The sequence below is a fragment of the Musca vetustissima genome, unplaced genomic scaffold, assembly GCF_032173495.1.
Source record: "Musca vetustissima isolate MV318-11 ecotype Yass unplaced genomic scaffold, APGP_CSIRO_Mvet_v1 utg17906, whole genome shotgun sequence".
Classification (NCBI taxonomy): domain Eukaryota; kingdom Metazoa; phylum Arthropoda; class Insecta; order Diptera; family Muscidae; genus Musca; species Musca vetustissima.
The window spans coordinates 97,959-112,212 of record NW_026884174.1 but is presented as its reverse complement, the minus strand read 5'-3'; the positions used below and the strand labels follow the sequence as shown (position 1 = coordinate 112,212).

At 30.7% G+C, this 14,254-nt stretch overlaps 2 protein-coding genes across 2 annotated transcripts; both read right to left on the bottom strand.

Annotated features, from left to right (window-relative positions):
- Positions 1-2,501: 2,501 nt before the first annotated feature.
- LOC133331191 (uncharacterized) lies at positions 2,502-5,834 on the bottom strand. The gene is made up of 6 exons (XM_061539589.1): positions 4,834-5,834; positions 4,123-4,299; positions 3,904-4,054; positions 3,404-3,565; positions 2,714-3,325; positions 2,502-2,642 (listed from the first exon to the last, which is right to left on the bottom strand). The coding sequence occupies exons 1-6, from the start codon at positions 5,832-5,834 to the stop codon at positions 2,502-2,504; spliced, it is 2,244 nt and encodes a 747-aa protein (XP_061395573.1).
- A 3,072-nt stretch (positions 5,835-8,906) lies between these two features.
- On the bottom strand, positions 8,907-9,480 carry LOC133331190 (nuclear envelope phosphatase-regulatory subunit 1 homolog). The gene is made up of 4 exons (XM_061539588.1): positions 9,459-9,480; positions 9,314-9,385; positions 9,119-9,253; positions 8,907-9,058 (listed from the first exon to the last, which is right to left on the bottom strand). Exons 1-4 carry the CDS (start codon positions 9,478-9,480, stop codon positions 8,913-8,915), a joined length of 375 nt encoding a protein of 124 aa, XP_061395572.1. The 3' UTR covers positions 8,907-8,912.
- Between the last annotated feature and the right edge of the window lie 4,774 nt (positions 9,481-14,254).

Genomic DNA, 14,254 nt, shown 5'->3' with positions numbered 1-14,254 from the left:
GGAGAAGCTAAAAATGTGAGATCCAGATTCGAAGTTTCGAAAATTGTGGTTGGAAAAAGATTCCTGTTGCCATATTGTAATTTAAGTTGTAATGTATGTTGCCCCATTGTAATTAAATTTTGTAATATTTTTCAATATTGTATTTATTATTTTTTTAATGTTGCTTTTTATTGTTATTTTATCTTTATAATAATATAAATTTGAAATATCAAGAATCCGCTTTGTAATTAAAAGAAAATAAATTAAAGTTTGAATATATGGCAACATACAATAGGCATATGAAACAGCTGTTTATTGATGCTATTTGGTGCAACAACTACAACAGATTACAAATTGTTTATGATGGCAAAAATCGAAATAAACTATGTCAAAGACACAACGGCAATGAGAGATATCTGCGATTGAATTAAATTAATTCACAGTTTATCATTTCACTACATAATTGTGTGCTTTTTTTTAATTTCGATATTTTATCTCCCCAAATTCTTAAAAGGGTCAATTATTTTATGATATGCTCCTCCTCCTTTATTTCGTCCCCAAATCATGCACACAATAAATTTGAAAGAAAAATATTTTTTGTAACTTTATTATTGTTTTTTTCATGATTTTTATTTGAGTTTTTCACTGTTAAGTAGTCACTGTTGTAGAAGCAATAAATAGGTTCCTAACAAAAAACTAAGGAAACTGATGAGAATCAGTGGCGAGATCCGAAACTATAGTCTTCCCTGCCTTACCCCTCGGCGGACAATGCCATACATTCCCCACCAATAAATAGTTGTTTTTTTTATAAGAACAACAAACTGGGATTCAGCCTGACTATTTTGCAAAAACAGTTTTTGAGTTAAATTCACAATAATCAAAATCGTCATAGAATAAATAAAAATATTGAATACTTTCGCACAAAATGTCATCACATTCTTCCACTACCTGTAATGCAGAATAACTATTTTTTCTTGATTCAGAATAAGGGAAAAGTGAAAATGCGAAAAAACCACGGTGAATTGATGTTCAGAATAAGCCTGATCGTGTAGTAACTTTCCTGGAATCTAAAAATGTATAAACGTATTAAATGTTTTGACAAACTTTGGGCATAGCATAAGAGAATCACTCGAATATACTTCACCAAATAATAATGATAATAAATTAACAAATTGTATATTCTTATTTTCAGCCTTACATATTCAACACACCAACATTTGGTTGTACTAACTGAAAACTCCCACATTCAGGTTTGGGAGACAATAGGACTGTGTGGCAATTCTCCAAAATTTCCGCAAATAGCATATAAATAATATTAGAAAGGTACTTTAACATGACATAATTTATATACGTTAATTAAATAATGAAAGAACAAAATAAAACATTAAGTAAATGTCAAGGAAGAAATCTAATTTAAGGCTACTAATAATAGCTGATAATAGATAGATTTTTTTGGAAATTTAATTTTGTTTTTAATCTTAATCTCATATTCTTCTGTGTGGCAAACACTGCTGAACTAGATTTTTTTGGCAATTTCAAGAAAACATAAAATATCAAAATTATTTCGGAAAAAATAAAGAAATATCTAACAAACTACAATGACATCATTATTGCCAACTGAATTACTAAATAATAAAAAATTCGATCAACAATTTGTTATTGTTTTGTTGTTGTTTTTTGTAATTAAAGAAAAGTCCTTATTTTTGATGGCGGGTATGATAACTCCTCACTGGAACATCGGAATCCGAAAATTCCAACGGTGTGTGTGGCTCTCGTAACACTGACTTCGCTCTAAAATTAACAAAATGGTGGATTTTTTTTTGGCAAAATTCCGATTTTTGAAAAAACAAATTAAAAAATAAGGATATCAAAATTATACGAGAGCTATACACTCCCAGAGAAAAAATAACCGATTGAATTATTTTTGATCTAACAAAAAAATGTTTACAAAGTTTGACATCATTATTGCTTCAACAGTGAATTTTCACTAAATTTTGTAATAAAAAATTATATCAACAAAAATTTTGACCAATTAAAAGAAAAACAATGAGTAATATTATATACGATTTAAAACATAGATGTCTGCAAAAGCTTGAAAAACAGAAATAAACACACTCTCTATACTTTAATGGGGGATCATTAGATTACATACGATTGTTTTTTTAGCAATAAATACATAATCACAGTATAATTTTCATTTTTATAAAATTGTTAAGTTATAAAATTGCTTTAATTAATTTGAAATAATAAATATACAACATGTATTTTTCGATTAAGATAATCAATTTATTTGTAAATTATTCTTATATAATAAAAAATGATATTTATAAAAATATATTTTTCCTGGTTTGTTTGTTGTGACATAATCGAATTTAGATTTATTACTTTAATAACTATTTTTAATAACACACTTTTTACAGTAACAGTATCAGAACAAAGGCCATTGATGCCACTATATAATCAAAGCCATGTAATAAGAACACTTTTTTAACAAAGAAGAATTGTTCGTAATACAAATATAACTATGACTTCCATGGCGGTTGACGGGATTGACAATAACGTTTTGCATTCTTTTCCAATTTCTCCTTAGATTGCTTACTTTTAGATGTTAGAGCTAAAATTTCATCAAGCTTATCAAAATCACTTGGAGATTTGGAGAGTAGCTGTAAAACAAAAATAATTGTAACAGTTAAATGCTAAATAATTTCATTTTAAAGAGCTATTGTTTAGTTACCAATTCAATGTATGCTTGTAATTTATCCATAGGTGGAGACGTATTCTTTGGTACATTAAGATTATTTTCTTTTTTACTTGTTTTGGGTGTCTCATAGTTGTGCTGATGATTTTGTAATAAAATAGCATTGTTATGCGTTTCATTGCCATAGGGTGACTCATTGTCCGTTGTATCGAGTTGAGTTAAACGAGTTAGATTCGGTGAAGTCAATATTTCTAATGCCTTTTGCCACTGTGTTTCCATTACATTGTGCAGTTTTTCAGCAATATCAGCTCTTTTAGATTTATACAAACTCAATTTAAGTTCTAGATCTTCAATTTTTTTCGTGGCATTCGCCAATTGTATTCGATACAATTCTACTTCCTCCTTTTGTTTTTCTTGCAACAATTTCAATTCCAATTCATTTTTCTCATTTATCAATTCTAATTGTTTAACAGCACGTTCGGCTATTAAACGTTCACGTTCACGAGCTTCTGTTCTTAGATTTTCTTCGGTTTTATCTAATTGCTCTTGAAATTCTTTTAGCTTTTGTGAAACTACATTTTCCAGTTGTTGTTGGTAATGCGATTTCAGAGATTTTTGTTGTAGATCTAATTTTTTCTTCAGGGTACACTGTTATATAGTTTTCAAAATGTATATAATTTGAATATTACAATTAAGAGAAACAAAGAAAAGCTAGTTATATCTTACCTCATTCTCCGTTAAATGAGCCAAGGATTCTTGTAGTGATTTTCTTTGATTTTCCAAATTATCGGCCCTTGATTTTTGTTTTTGATGATATTCTTGCAACATTTCCTTTTGATGTCTTAATGTAGAGTTTTCCTTTTCAAGTTCATCACATCTTAGTTTTATCTAAAATAAGATAATTGATATAATGTTTTCACGATGTTTCCTGTATATCATCGTTTTGAAATGTTTTACTGCATTTAGATAGACTTCTAAATATTAACCCACGTAACGCCAGAGATTTTTTAAGTAAAATCGAATAATTGATTTGAATATATTATTAATAATCAACTATTTTTGAATAATATTTAGACTTGAAGGTAGGATTGTATAGAAAAAGTTGAAACAATAAAATATCTTATTTAGAGAAATTCACTGAGATCACCTTTTGTTCGCACAGTAGTAACAATATTTTTACTTTCTTTTATAAGGATGTTAATAATTCGAGTTTTATACGTACATACCTTTTCATACAAATGTTCGGACTTGGCATACTTATCCCTCAGCTTTTGCAATTCATTAAGAGACATTTCCTCAGATCTTTTACATGCATGAACTTGTATTTCTAACTCTTCCATTTTTTGTTTATATTGAGATGAAGATTCGCTCGTTTTCCTGCGAAATACAAAGTTATTTAGTTGATTTCATTAATTCATTATAATTTTAAATAACTTTCAACATACCTTGAATAATTTGTTATTTCGATTTCCAATCTTTCATTTTTCTCCTGAAATTTTGTTGCCAAACTAACAGCTTGTGCAAGTTCCTTTTGTAGTGCTTCCATTTTTTCATCATATTGCTTCCGTTGTTGTTCATAGGACTGAAGATTTTGTCGGACTTGCTGCAACTCTTGTGTGAGGCTAAAAATAGTATTGTAGTATGTTAATTGATTTTGAAAATGTTATTTACATATATACATCTTTCACTCTCAAAGCTTCAAGCCCCCCAACCCCCAGATTTATAACAAACTAATACAACTTTAATTTCGGCCGGACTGACCTTTTTATATTCCTCACCATGAGGTGAACATTCAAAATACTTCAGTTTTTGCTAGAAAGATTTTCAATTATAGTCAGTTTAGTTGAAAAAACTTGCCGAAACTCAACAACATACCAAACTTTTCGATGTACCAGTTTTGATAATAGTTGGTAGAAGCCAACATTTTCAGAACACCGAACAACACCGAATGGTGTTGCCGTTATAGTAGGGTTATCCAAATAAAGATAAAACTAAGAACAGTGAAACGCTGGAACATTTTATGCCCAGCATTTGCAAGACTTCGGAAATTACACTATCCATGAACTAACCGACCCACTAAATTCTATAAAGATTTACTCTATATTCCTATGTGTTCATACTATTAAATAAATTTTCAACATTCAACAATTCATTACCTTCTGTTTTCCATTTGTGCATTACTCAAAGCATTATCCTTTGTACGATCAACTTCGATGGCTACCGACAACCTCTGCTGATATTCTAATAATCTTGCCTGTAGTTGCCGAACTGTCTTTTCCAAATGTTGTCTTCTCAGTTGCTCCTCCTTTAAATTCGATTGGGATGATGTTGCAATGGCTGTAGATTGACCACTTTTTCCCCAAATTTCACTTAGACTTATGAGATTATTTTCCGTTTTCGATATATGGTTATCGTAAGTTGGAAATTTTTCTACGGACCCCGTATGCATAGTTGTTGGCAAGGAGTTACCTTGTGTTTGGTGCTGTTCTTCCACCATGTTTGGCTGTTGCTTTTGTATTCTTGCACGATAGTCATCACTATGCCTTTGTTGCCAATAGTTATCACTATTTGTTGTGGGTAGACGATCGTTTGACAAGAAATTATCAATTTCCAAAAGAACGCCATCATCCTTATATTCACAAACACCACTTGACTTCTTTGAAGGTATATTTTGTTTATATGGGACGTCCATACATTTAGGCGTTGAATGGACCATACCCACTTGTTCTCTGTTGTGTTTAGAAGGGCCGAACTGTGTTTTCACAGTATTTGTTGAAATACTCGATATATCTGAAGGATTATCCGCATAAGCCATTTCCCCCTGTTCCAAATAGTGTAATTTTGCATTTATGTTATTAAGTTCGGCTTTTCTAGTGGGCGGTAGAAATTGATATGCCGCACTAGTTGATGGAGGCGGCATTGATAAGGCATCATCTTCTTTACCATTTCCTAAATCCATTGCTTCAAAATGACTCGTCAAATCTCTTGATATTTTCGGCCGTGATTTATTTTCCAAAATATTAAGTTCTTGAAGGCTTGCGTATTGTCTCCTTTTTAAAGCTTCCAGATCTTCTTTTATTAGTTTTTCCTCTGCATTAGCCAAATAATAATCGGGTGGTATTAACAGCAAAATATCTGTATCGTCAGAATCACTCATAACCGATTGTTTATTAAAATTAAATAATTACATTACTTTTTGGTACAATTTTTCAGAACAAGAAAGGACATGTTTAAATCCAAACGCGGCACATCTGCTACATATGTATATAAACAAATAAATAAGTAGTCACAGAAAATGTGTAACCGGGTTTTCTGAATAATCGGTACGAGAAATGACTTTGGTAACACTGTGTTTACATGGAAACGGACATCCAAAGCGTTTACACGTTACCTTATAAATGAACTCTATTAACCCTTTGAGCCCCGAATTTTTTCCGCAATCTTAAAACAAATTTCTGTTCACAGATTTAATGTAACTATCCTAAAAAGGATATGCATAAAATTTGACATCGATACACCCTTGCATTCGGGAGATACAGTACATTCTTTCGGAAAAATGAAAGTCCAATATCAAGAAAACCAAATGCAACATCGACAGAATTATTATTTTTAATTATTATCTATATTCATTTTTACAAGAATCAATAATAATTCTGATGGCAGAATTCGTACAATTTGAATACGAAGCGATTTAAAAAAATTGTACTGTGTAAAGAAATTAGTACAGTACACACATTTACCCTCTTCTCTATATTGCAAAGCTTATAATTTTATCAAAATATTTTGGATTTTTCTTTTGATATTTGTCGTCCATAATCAAGTCTTGACGTATGAAATCCATATAATATATATCTACTAGCAGCATATTAAATATAAGCTCTAAAACATTTTGTTGTCTGTGGGCAACATTGGGCCACAAAGGGTTAACAAACTCCTGATATACCCAAACCGTTTAGAAATATTTTGAGATTGTGTAAGTCCGTAGTCACACGGGCAATTTTTGTGGTAAAGTAAATTGAGTTTATGGGCGAAAGAGGTAAGAGGAATAAAAGGGGGTACATACATACTTGTACTCCGCAATTCTCTTTTGTTTCGTTATTCGTTGTAAACAACTGAAGTTGGCTGCGGAAAAGTTTTGCATTTTCTTTCATTTTATGTTTTCTGTCGGCAAACAAACGCCAAGGCAGTTAATAAAATTAAAACCTTTTGCGAGGAAAAAAACACATAATATGTCTGTCGAGTAATTCAAGAGTTCCTTTTATAATTTCTTTTTTTTCTTTTAATTCCATTTTTTAATTTTCATGAACAATGGTCAAACGAGAAAATGAGTGTGTGGAAGAATAAGAAAATTCATAAATTTGATGCAAGGGTTATTTGCGTGTCTAAACAACAATGCAATTTTTAAAGAAATTGAGAAGAAAATTTGTCATGAAATTTTGCACGTGTGACTACTGACTAAATGCCAGCCGGTTGTTGGCATATTCATGGAGAACAGAATAAAAGTACATTTACATATACGATTTTAAATCGACTCGAGTAAAGTAATCCAGGAATACACAACTGTTTACATATTCACGTTCTAAACGTCAATCAGCTGATCCCTGTTAGAATACTTTTTTTGTACTTCATACATTGTCAAGTATATTCATTCACCAGTCACTGGTTATTGAATACATGAATGATGAAAGTATACTTACACATTTTTTTAATTTGCGCAAAAGATATTTTTTAGATATAAGATATTTTTAATTTGCAAAGAATTTGTAAACAAAAGCCAAAATTTTGACATTAGACTTGCTAGCTGGTGACCTTATAAATAAATCTTGATTTCTATGATAAATCTTGGCAAATTTAGCCTTATTAAGAAAATAAACCGTGATTCGGTCTTTAATCATGATCAAATATTATATGTAAATGCTCTTAAAAGATTTCGGTTGGCGTACGTTGTACGTACGACATTTGATATTGAGTGGAATTCATAGTCTAAATCCAAGGTATGTAGATAAATCAGAATAGCTATTGGTGCAATGATCAGTCAATATAGTTGTTGGGATTTGAGGCTTGTACCAATGCCTATAAATAAGATCGTCCAAGGAGACCAGCTCGATATCAGGTGCCTCTTAAGTTTTCTGTCAAAATTCATTATTGGGAATTGACTTCCATAATGAAAATGTAAACAAAGGCCAAATTTTTGACATTCGACTTGAGAAAAAACAGCTGGCTTTCGGTAGGTGGGTGAACTTTTTAATATATCTTGGCTCGTACACATGGCATAATTACAGAAGGCATAAATACATTTGAGAAATTAATAATGGCAACCCTTTTAACTTATCTATCAATTTCTAATTGCTTTGAAAAATAAATTCCATAAAATTTTATGCATCTCGAACGGCATGTTAAAAAAAAATAAAAATTTATAATTTCTGTAAATAAAAATCTCACTTTTTATTTATTAATATTGCTCCTATGATATAACTATAAATGTTACAAAATATATATTTTTTTATATTATAGAGGCTGAAAACTTCAAGATAATAAACAGTTTGTAATTATTGCCATTTTTCACCGTTATAGGGTTTTTTATACGTGCGTAATAGCTCGCAAAGATCTTATCTTTATGTGTATCAATTCAAACATTTCAGATCATCATGCTTTCACAAAGTCGAGTAGGTATTAAATTCTTGTTTCACATATAACAGAGTAGTTTCTTCCAGATTTTTTTTTTAATAGAACAAACCATGGTACAATAATACAAAGTAGGATAACTTGAGGTGAATAAGAAAAACTAACGGTTGTCTGTCAAATACACATTTCAAATACAAATTGAATAGGGAATACATTTAAATGTTTATCTTGTAATGTTTTCTTGATTATATATATATTTGTTAATGGTTCTGAGCATTGATTTAAAACCATTTGACGTAGTATTAAGAAAATGAGTGAACTAAATAACTTTGAGAAAATTAATAATAGTAACAATTATATCATACTACGAACACAGTAAAATGCGGGATATCTGTATATATTTATAACCATTTTTATTGTTAAAGTCAAAATTACAAAATAAACAGCATAGCATACATTAGTCATAAAACATATTATGTTTGTATTGTACAGAAAACAGATTTGAATGATACTTAAAATCATCTACTTACTGCAAAAAAAACATATCATATACTATCCCTACAGATGTTCTTGATACATCATAGTATAAATTGTCATTAGGCCATTCTCATCAATTGTTATTCGGTCGCGGCTTTAAAATAAGTTTTCCTGTATCGTCACAGCTCATATTAAAATCACCAAGCACACTACGCATTCTTGATGTTATAATTTGTGGAGCGATAACAAGTTTGTGTATTCCAAAAACAAATAAAACAACTGCAATTAAAATAAGGAAAATTAATAAATATTCCAAGATAGTATTATAACTATACATACGTAATGTTAATGTGGCGAATGTAAATACAGGATGAATGAGGAGCGATTCTGTTAGAGGTACAACTGACGTTCTGGGATCTCGCAACCAATACCAAGCGCCGATTGCAGTACACAATGATATTACAGCTAAAACAACTACAATTGGAATAGAAATATTAAATATGTTACCACATCTCATTTCCACAGGGTACTTACTTCTCCAGCGTACAGTTGACGGACGGTAAGAAGACACAACCTCGGTGAGTCGTCTCTCAAATGCTTTCAAATCTTAAATTGAAGAAAAATATTGTTTTAATACCAAAATCAAAGTTCATATATGTTACTATGCTTCTTTACTTACCTTCGCAGGCAGAAGGTTCCATATTAGATGTACTTCTGATATATATTTTTGCTTATTGTTACGCTTATGTTGTCTCGAATATTTTGTCTTCTTTGTTATTCTGCATTAGAGTTCGTCTCAATATGTGTTTCTATTATGTTTATTACGTTAATGGTATTAACTATGCTGTGCTGTTGATGCGCTGAAAAGCGAGTGAGTACTTTTTTTCGAAGCCTTTTTTCACCGACTACAGAAATATTGAAAAACGTTCCACCTGTTACGTATGGGATAAAGAAGAAATCAAAAAAGAAGACGGAAAGTTACGAATAAGGTGGGATGGAGATAAATGGTAGTTGGATTTGGATTGTTTACGAATGAGGTTTAGGAAAACATGATTAGGGATCTAGAAGTCGAGGGGGATTTTGTATAATAATCGATTAGTTGAATAATCGGTTTATCGTTGGAAAACAAGTCTGTAGAAAATTAAAAAAAAACGCAAGTGAAGTTCACTTTATTCGATAAGTAAATGAAGTTTGTCAACACTAGCTATAAGTCTGCTTTTCCACAGGCAATTTTTTTTTGGCAAATACTGAGTTTGTAGGCGAGAGGGGTGCGACGAAGAAAAACAAAAATTTGCCTGTTCAGAATTTGCCGTACACGCAAATTCTGCTTTGCTATGTTCTTTGAAAACAATTTTGTTGACATTTCCTTTTGAACCTATTCGCTTTACTGACACACAGCCGGCTTTTGTTTAAAAAACCTGTTGCTTTAATTTGTGCAAGTGAAATTTAATTTTTAATTTTTGCAATTTATATAATAAAATATATAAAAAATAAATAAAATATTAAAAAAAATCTTTAAAATGCAAACACTTTTGACTTTTATTTTCTTTCTTTTGTATTTTGATTCGCAAATTTGGCAAAGAAAAATTTGCGAATGGAAAAGCAAGCGAAAATTTCAAAAGAGAAAACAACAAATTTGCCAAATAAAAATCTGCCTGTGGAAAAGCAGACTAATTCAAGTTTTTAGAAAAAAATAGTGGGCATGTCGATTTCAAAAGACTTGTAACTGTATTAAAATTATATATTTTTCACAAGGAGAATGCTTTAGAATTCAAAATCATTAAAAATATCTGTAATTATGATATTTTTATCGATGCCGCACTGAGGAGCAATCATGGTACAATAATACAAGGTAGGACAGCTTGAGGTGAATAACAAAAAAGCAACTATGCACGTGTGGTCTCTTCTGTCAAAAATAAAATAAATAAATACGCAACAAGTGTTTGTGTTTATTTGACATTTTTTCAACACAAAACTAAAAACGCGAAAAATGAATGGTTATGGTTTCTTTCCAAAATGCTGTAAGGAATTAGTTTCATCCATAACAAAGTAATTATTTCCAGACGAACGTGTTATAAACTTTATTTTCATTTCAATTAAATTTGAATATTTTTCAATTTATTTTGAATTTATTTGACATTGCATTCAAAACAATACACACACATACACAAAATATGTATTTTGATTTGATGGAACAAGCCACCTTGAGAAAAAATTGTAATCAGTTGGTAGGTAGGGCACAGCTTGTAATAATTATCCATGGGCATATGGGTGAATAATAAGCACCTTTTCGATCATTTTGGCTCAAAATTGGAAAAAAATTATATAAATGCTCTGAATAATGATTAATATATAAAAATCAGATTTGAGTAGTTTTACATAATGGAAGAAATGATTTTAATCTTAAATCCTTTTAACCTCTGAAATCCCATGTCTATAATTGGATAAAAGGTTCCCGAAGTCGGCACCATGTTTTATAATTGTAATATTTTAAGAAATAAAATTAGTTTATCTAATTTTTTTAATACAACACTGATGGAAACGTCCGATAATAATTCTTTATTAATGAAAAATTAGTTAAATAAATAATTTTTGTTTAAATAAAATGCGACACGTTGACTATTGGAACATGACAAAGGCAGTTTAGGGGATTCTCGGTGTCAAAACTGTTTTTGATTTAGTTCGAATCTACTCTAATTCAAGAATGTCCCTACAAATTTCAAGTGAAAATCTCAAGAACTCTTGAAGATATAGCCGTTTTATTGTGCCAGCATCAAGTGATGACAAGAGTGGTTCCCCACCTTTAAACGCATTTTTTCGAAACTGTGTGTGTGTTTACGAATGACGGGCGAGATAACTCAAAAACTAAAAATTCAATCGGTTCTAAATTTTTACACGTTGTTCTGGGAGTGTGGAGCTATCGTATGATCTAGGATAAAGTCAATCGGTCAAGAAATTCCTTATTTTTAACTTAGTTTGAGGTCAGAAAAAGGCGAATTTCCAAAAAAAAAGGTAGGCCAATAATCCTAGTTTATACTAGAGCCACACATGAACAAATAAATCCTCATAAAGTAGGTTAACCCGGTAAAAGGTTCTATGTATATGCCGTTTAGTATTCATTTACCAGCCCATGAAAATCTTTAAAATATAAAATCGGGAATTGGGGGTTCCCTTAATTATCAATTTTATATACTTAAATACAAATTATTTAAACAATTTTTTATTGCACCGGGGAGTAAACAAAATTTGAAAAGATTATGGCTCACACAATCGTCCAATTTATTTAAAGGAGTTGACAACGTAATCCTTGACAATTTAAATGTACTATTAATAAACAAATTTGTTGTTTTTACGGTTCTGAGAATCCGCATGGAATTGAAGAGACCATTATATCCAGAAAAAGTCCCTGTTACAGTGCCACATGCCACACAACTTGAGCGAATATGTTTTTATTACAAGACAATAAAGGGTTTAGCGACTGCTTTATATCAGTTAATTAACGAAAGTATAAGCCATGGCCTATAAATAAGGTCACCAAGGGAGACCAGCTGATTATCGATACCTCTCAAGTTTGCTGTCAAAATGCATTATTGTGAATTGACTTCCATTATGAAAACGTAAACAAAGTCGAAATTTTTGACATTAGACTTGAGAAAAAACAGCTGTTTTCCGATTTCGATTGCTATCTTGGTTACCTTATTAATAGATCTTGGTATAAGCAAATGCGCTGTTATCGGTTATCGTCAGTAATTCTGTCGTAAAAAAACATGGCCTATAAATAAGGTCACCAAGGGAGACCAGCTGATTATCGATACCTCTCAAGTTTGCTGTCAAAATGCATTATTGTGAATTGACTTCCATTATGAAAACGTAAACAAAGTCGAAATTTTTGACATTAGACTTGAGAAAAAACAGCTGTTTTCCGATTTCGATTGCTATCTTGGTGACCTTATTAATAGATCTTGGTAAAAAAGATACAGAATCGCACCACTGAAAGAATGTACCATATTGTTGCTGTGCAATATCTTTTCAATGTACCATTTCTGTAGCTCAATTTTTTCGTCGCAATAACATTGTCGTTTTGTTGACACGGTCTCTAGTTCACTCACTTCCCTTTGTACAATTCCCATCACCTTCTTCGTAAAAAAGACAGTTAAAGACCATTGTGTTTCAAGTTTGTTATTTATGCCTTGCACCCAGGGCTGCCAGATTTTTTTTCGCGAAAATCGTCAAAATGACGATTTTTTTTATCAAAAATCGTCAAAAATTTAAATACGCACATTTAGATATATTTAAATATATTTTTTTATTAAAAGGAACATAAAAGAGGTATTCAATTTATTAAACACGTTTTTTAAAGCTAATCAAGAAATTCATTTATTTTATAAATAAATATTTGAATAGTCATTTCGACTTAAATAAAGTCATTCATTTTGAAAAGAAATATTTGTGTTAATCATTTTCTACGTGTCGGTTTTAATTAAAGTATCATAACAATTTGTTTTGTTAACTTTTAAATAATCGTTGGTATAAATTTCTCCATTGAATCCTTATTGGGGGAATATCGACTTTTCGTTTTATTAAGATTTACTTAGCTGAAAACACGCTCAACATTTGCTGAAGAATGGGGTAATACCATTACCTTCCGTACAAATTTAGATATTATAGGAAAAACATATGAACCATCACCACGTTTCAAATCAAATATTGCATTCCAAAAACGAAATAAATCGGTTTCATCATTCTCACAAATCAAACAACCTTAGTTCGCGAAATTCTGAATCCAATTTTTGTTTTTCATCTTCGTTCACAAAATGTGGAAATTCTTTAAGGATATCGAAACATTAATTATTCTTTTCATTACTAATATACGTGGGACTTATCATAGATACAATTTTAAAAATGCTTTCAAATCGAATCTTTTTAAAATTGTAATAACTTTGTATAAATTGAAACTTAAATTTAATATAACAACTTTTCCGTTCACCAATTTTCTTCTATTTGCCCGTGTCAAAAAACAACAACCGTTAACTTGTATTTGTTTTGTTGATGTCTACCCAGAGAACGGCACAGCTGATTGGTTGTTTTTCATCTATCTGGGTAAACGTAAACTGTTGTTGGCTATGTAACAATACAAAGTATACCTCACACACATATGCCAAATATGCATATTCTTTTTACTTTTTCTTTCGCTTTATACATTTTTGATGTTGCCATAACAAAAATAATCCAAATATTGCAATATTACCAAAATGAACAAAAATCGTCATTTTTTGGGCAAAAATCGTCAAATCGTCATTTTTCAATTTTTGATCAAAAAATCGTCAAAATGACGATAAATCGTCAAATCTGGCAGCCCTGCTTGCACCCCCTATTCGTTGCAATTGGAGCGTTTTTAAATTAGGTCGGTTTATTAAGTAAAAGGCAAAAGGCGCGCAGAAGATGCTTTACCAAGGCAGATAAATAAGATCACCG

What these genes read in the sequence shown, in the direction of transcription:
- LOC133331191 (XM_061539589.1), bottom strand. Translation starts at nt 5,834, where the DNA reads ATGAGTGATTCTGACGATACAGATATTTTGCTGTTAATACCACCCGAT. An exon ending in GCACAAATGGAAAACAGAAG is followed by an intron (nt 4,300 to 4,833) that starts GTAATGAATTGT and finishes TACTATTTTTAG; the next exon opens with CCTCACACAAGAGTTGCAGC. An exon ending in GAAATAACAAATTATTCAAG is followed by an intron (nt 4,055 to 4,122) that starts GTATGTTGAAAG and finishes TGTATTTCGCAG; the next exon opens with GAAAACGAGCGAATCTTCAT.
- LOC133331190 (XM_061539588.1), bottom strand. Translation starts at nt 9,480, where the DNA reads ATGGAACCTTCTGCCTGCGAAG. An exon ending in GGAACCTTCTGCCTGCGAAG is followed by an intron (nt 9,386 to 9,458) that starts GTAAGTAAAGAA and finishes CTTCAATTTAAG; the next exon opens with ATTTGAAAGCATTTGAGAGA. An exon ending in ATTCGCCACATTAACATTAC is followed by an intron (nt 9,059 to 9,118) that starts GTATGTATAGTT and finishes TTTTAATTGCAG; the next exon opens with TTGTTTTATTTGTTTTTGGA.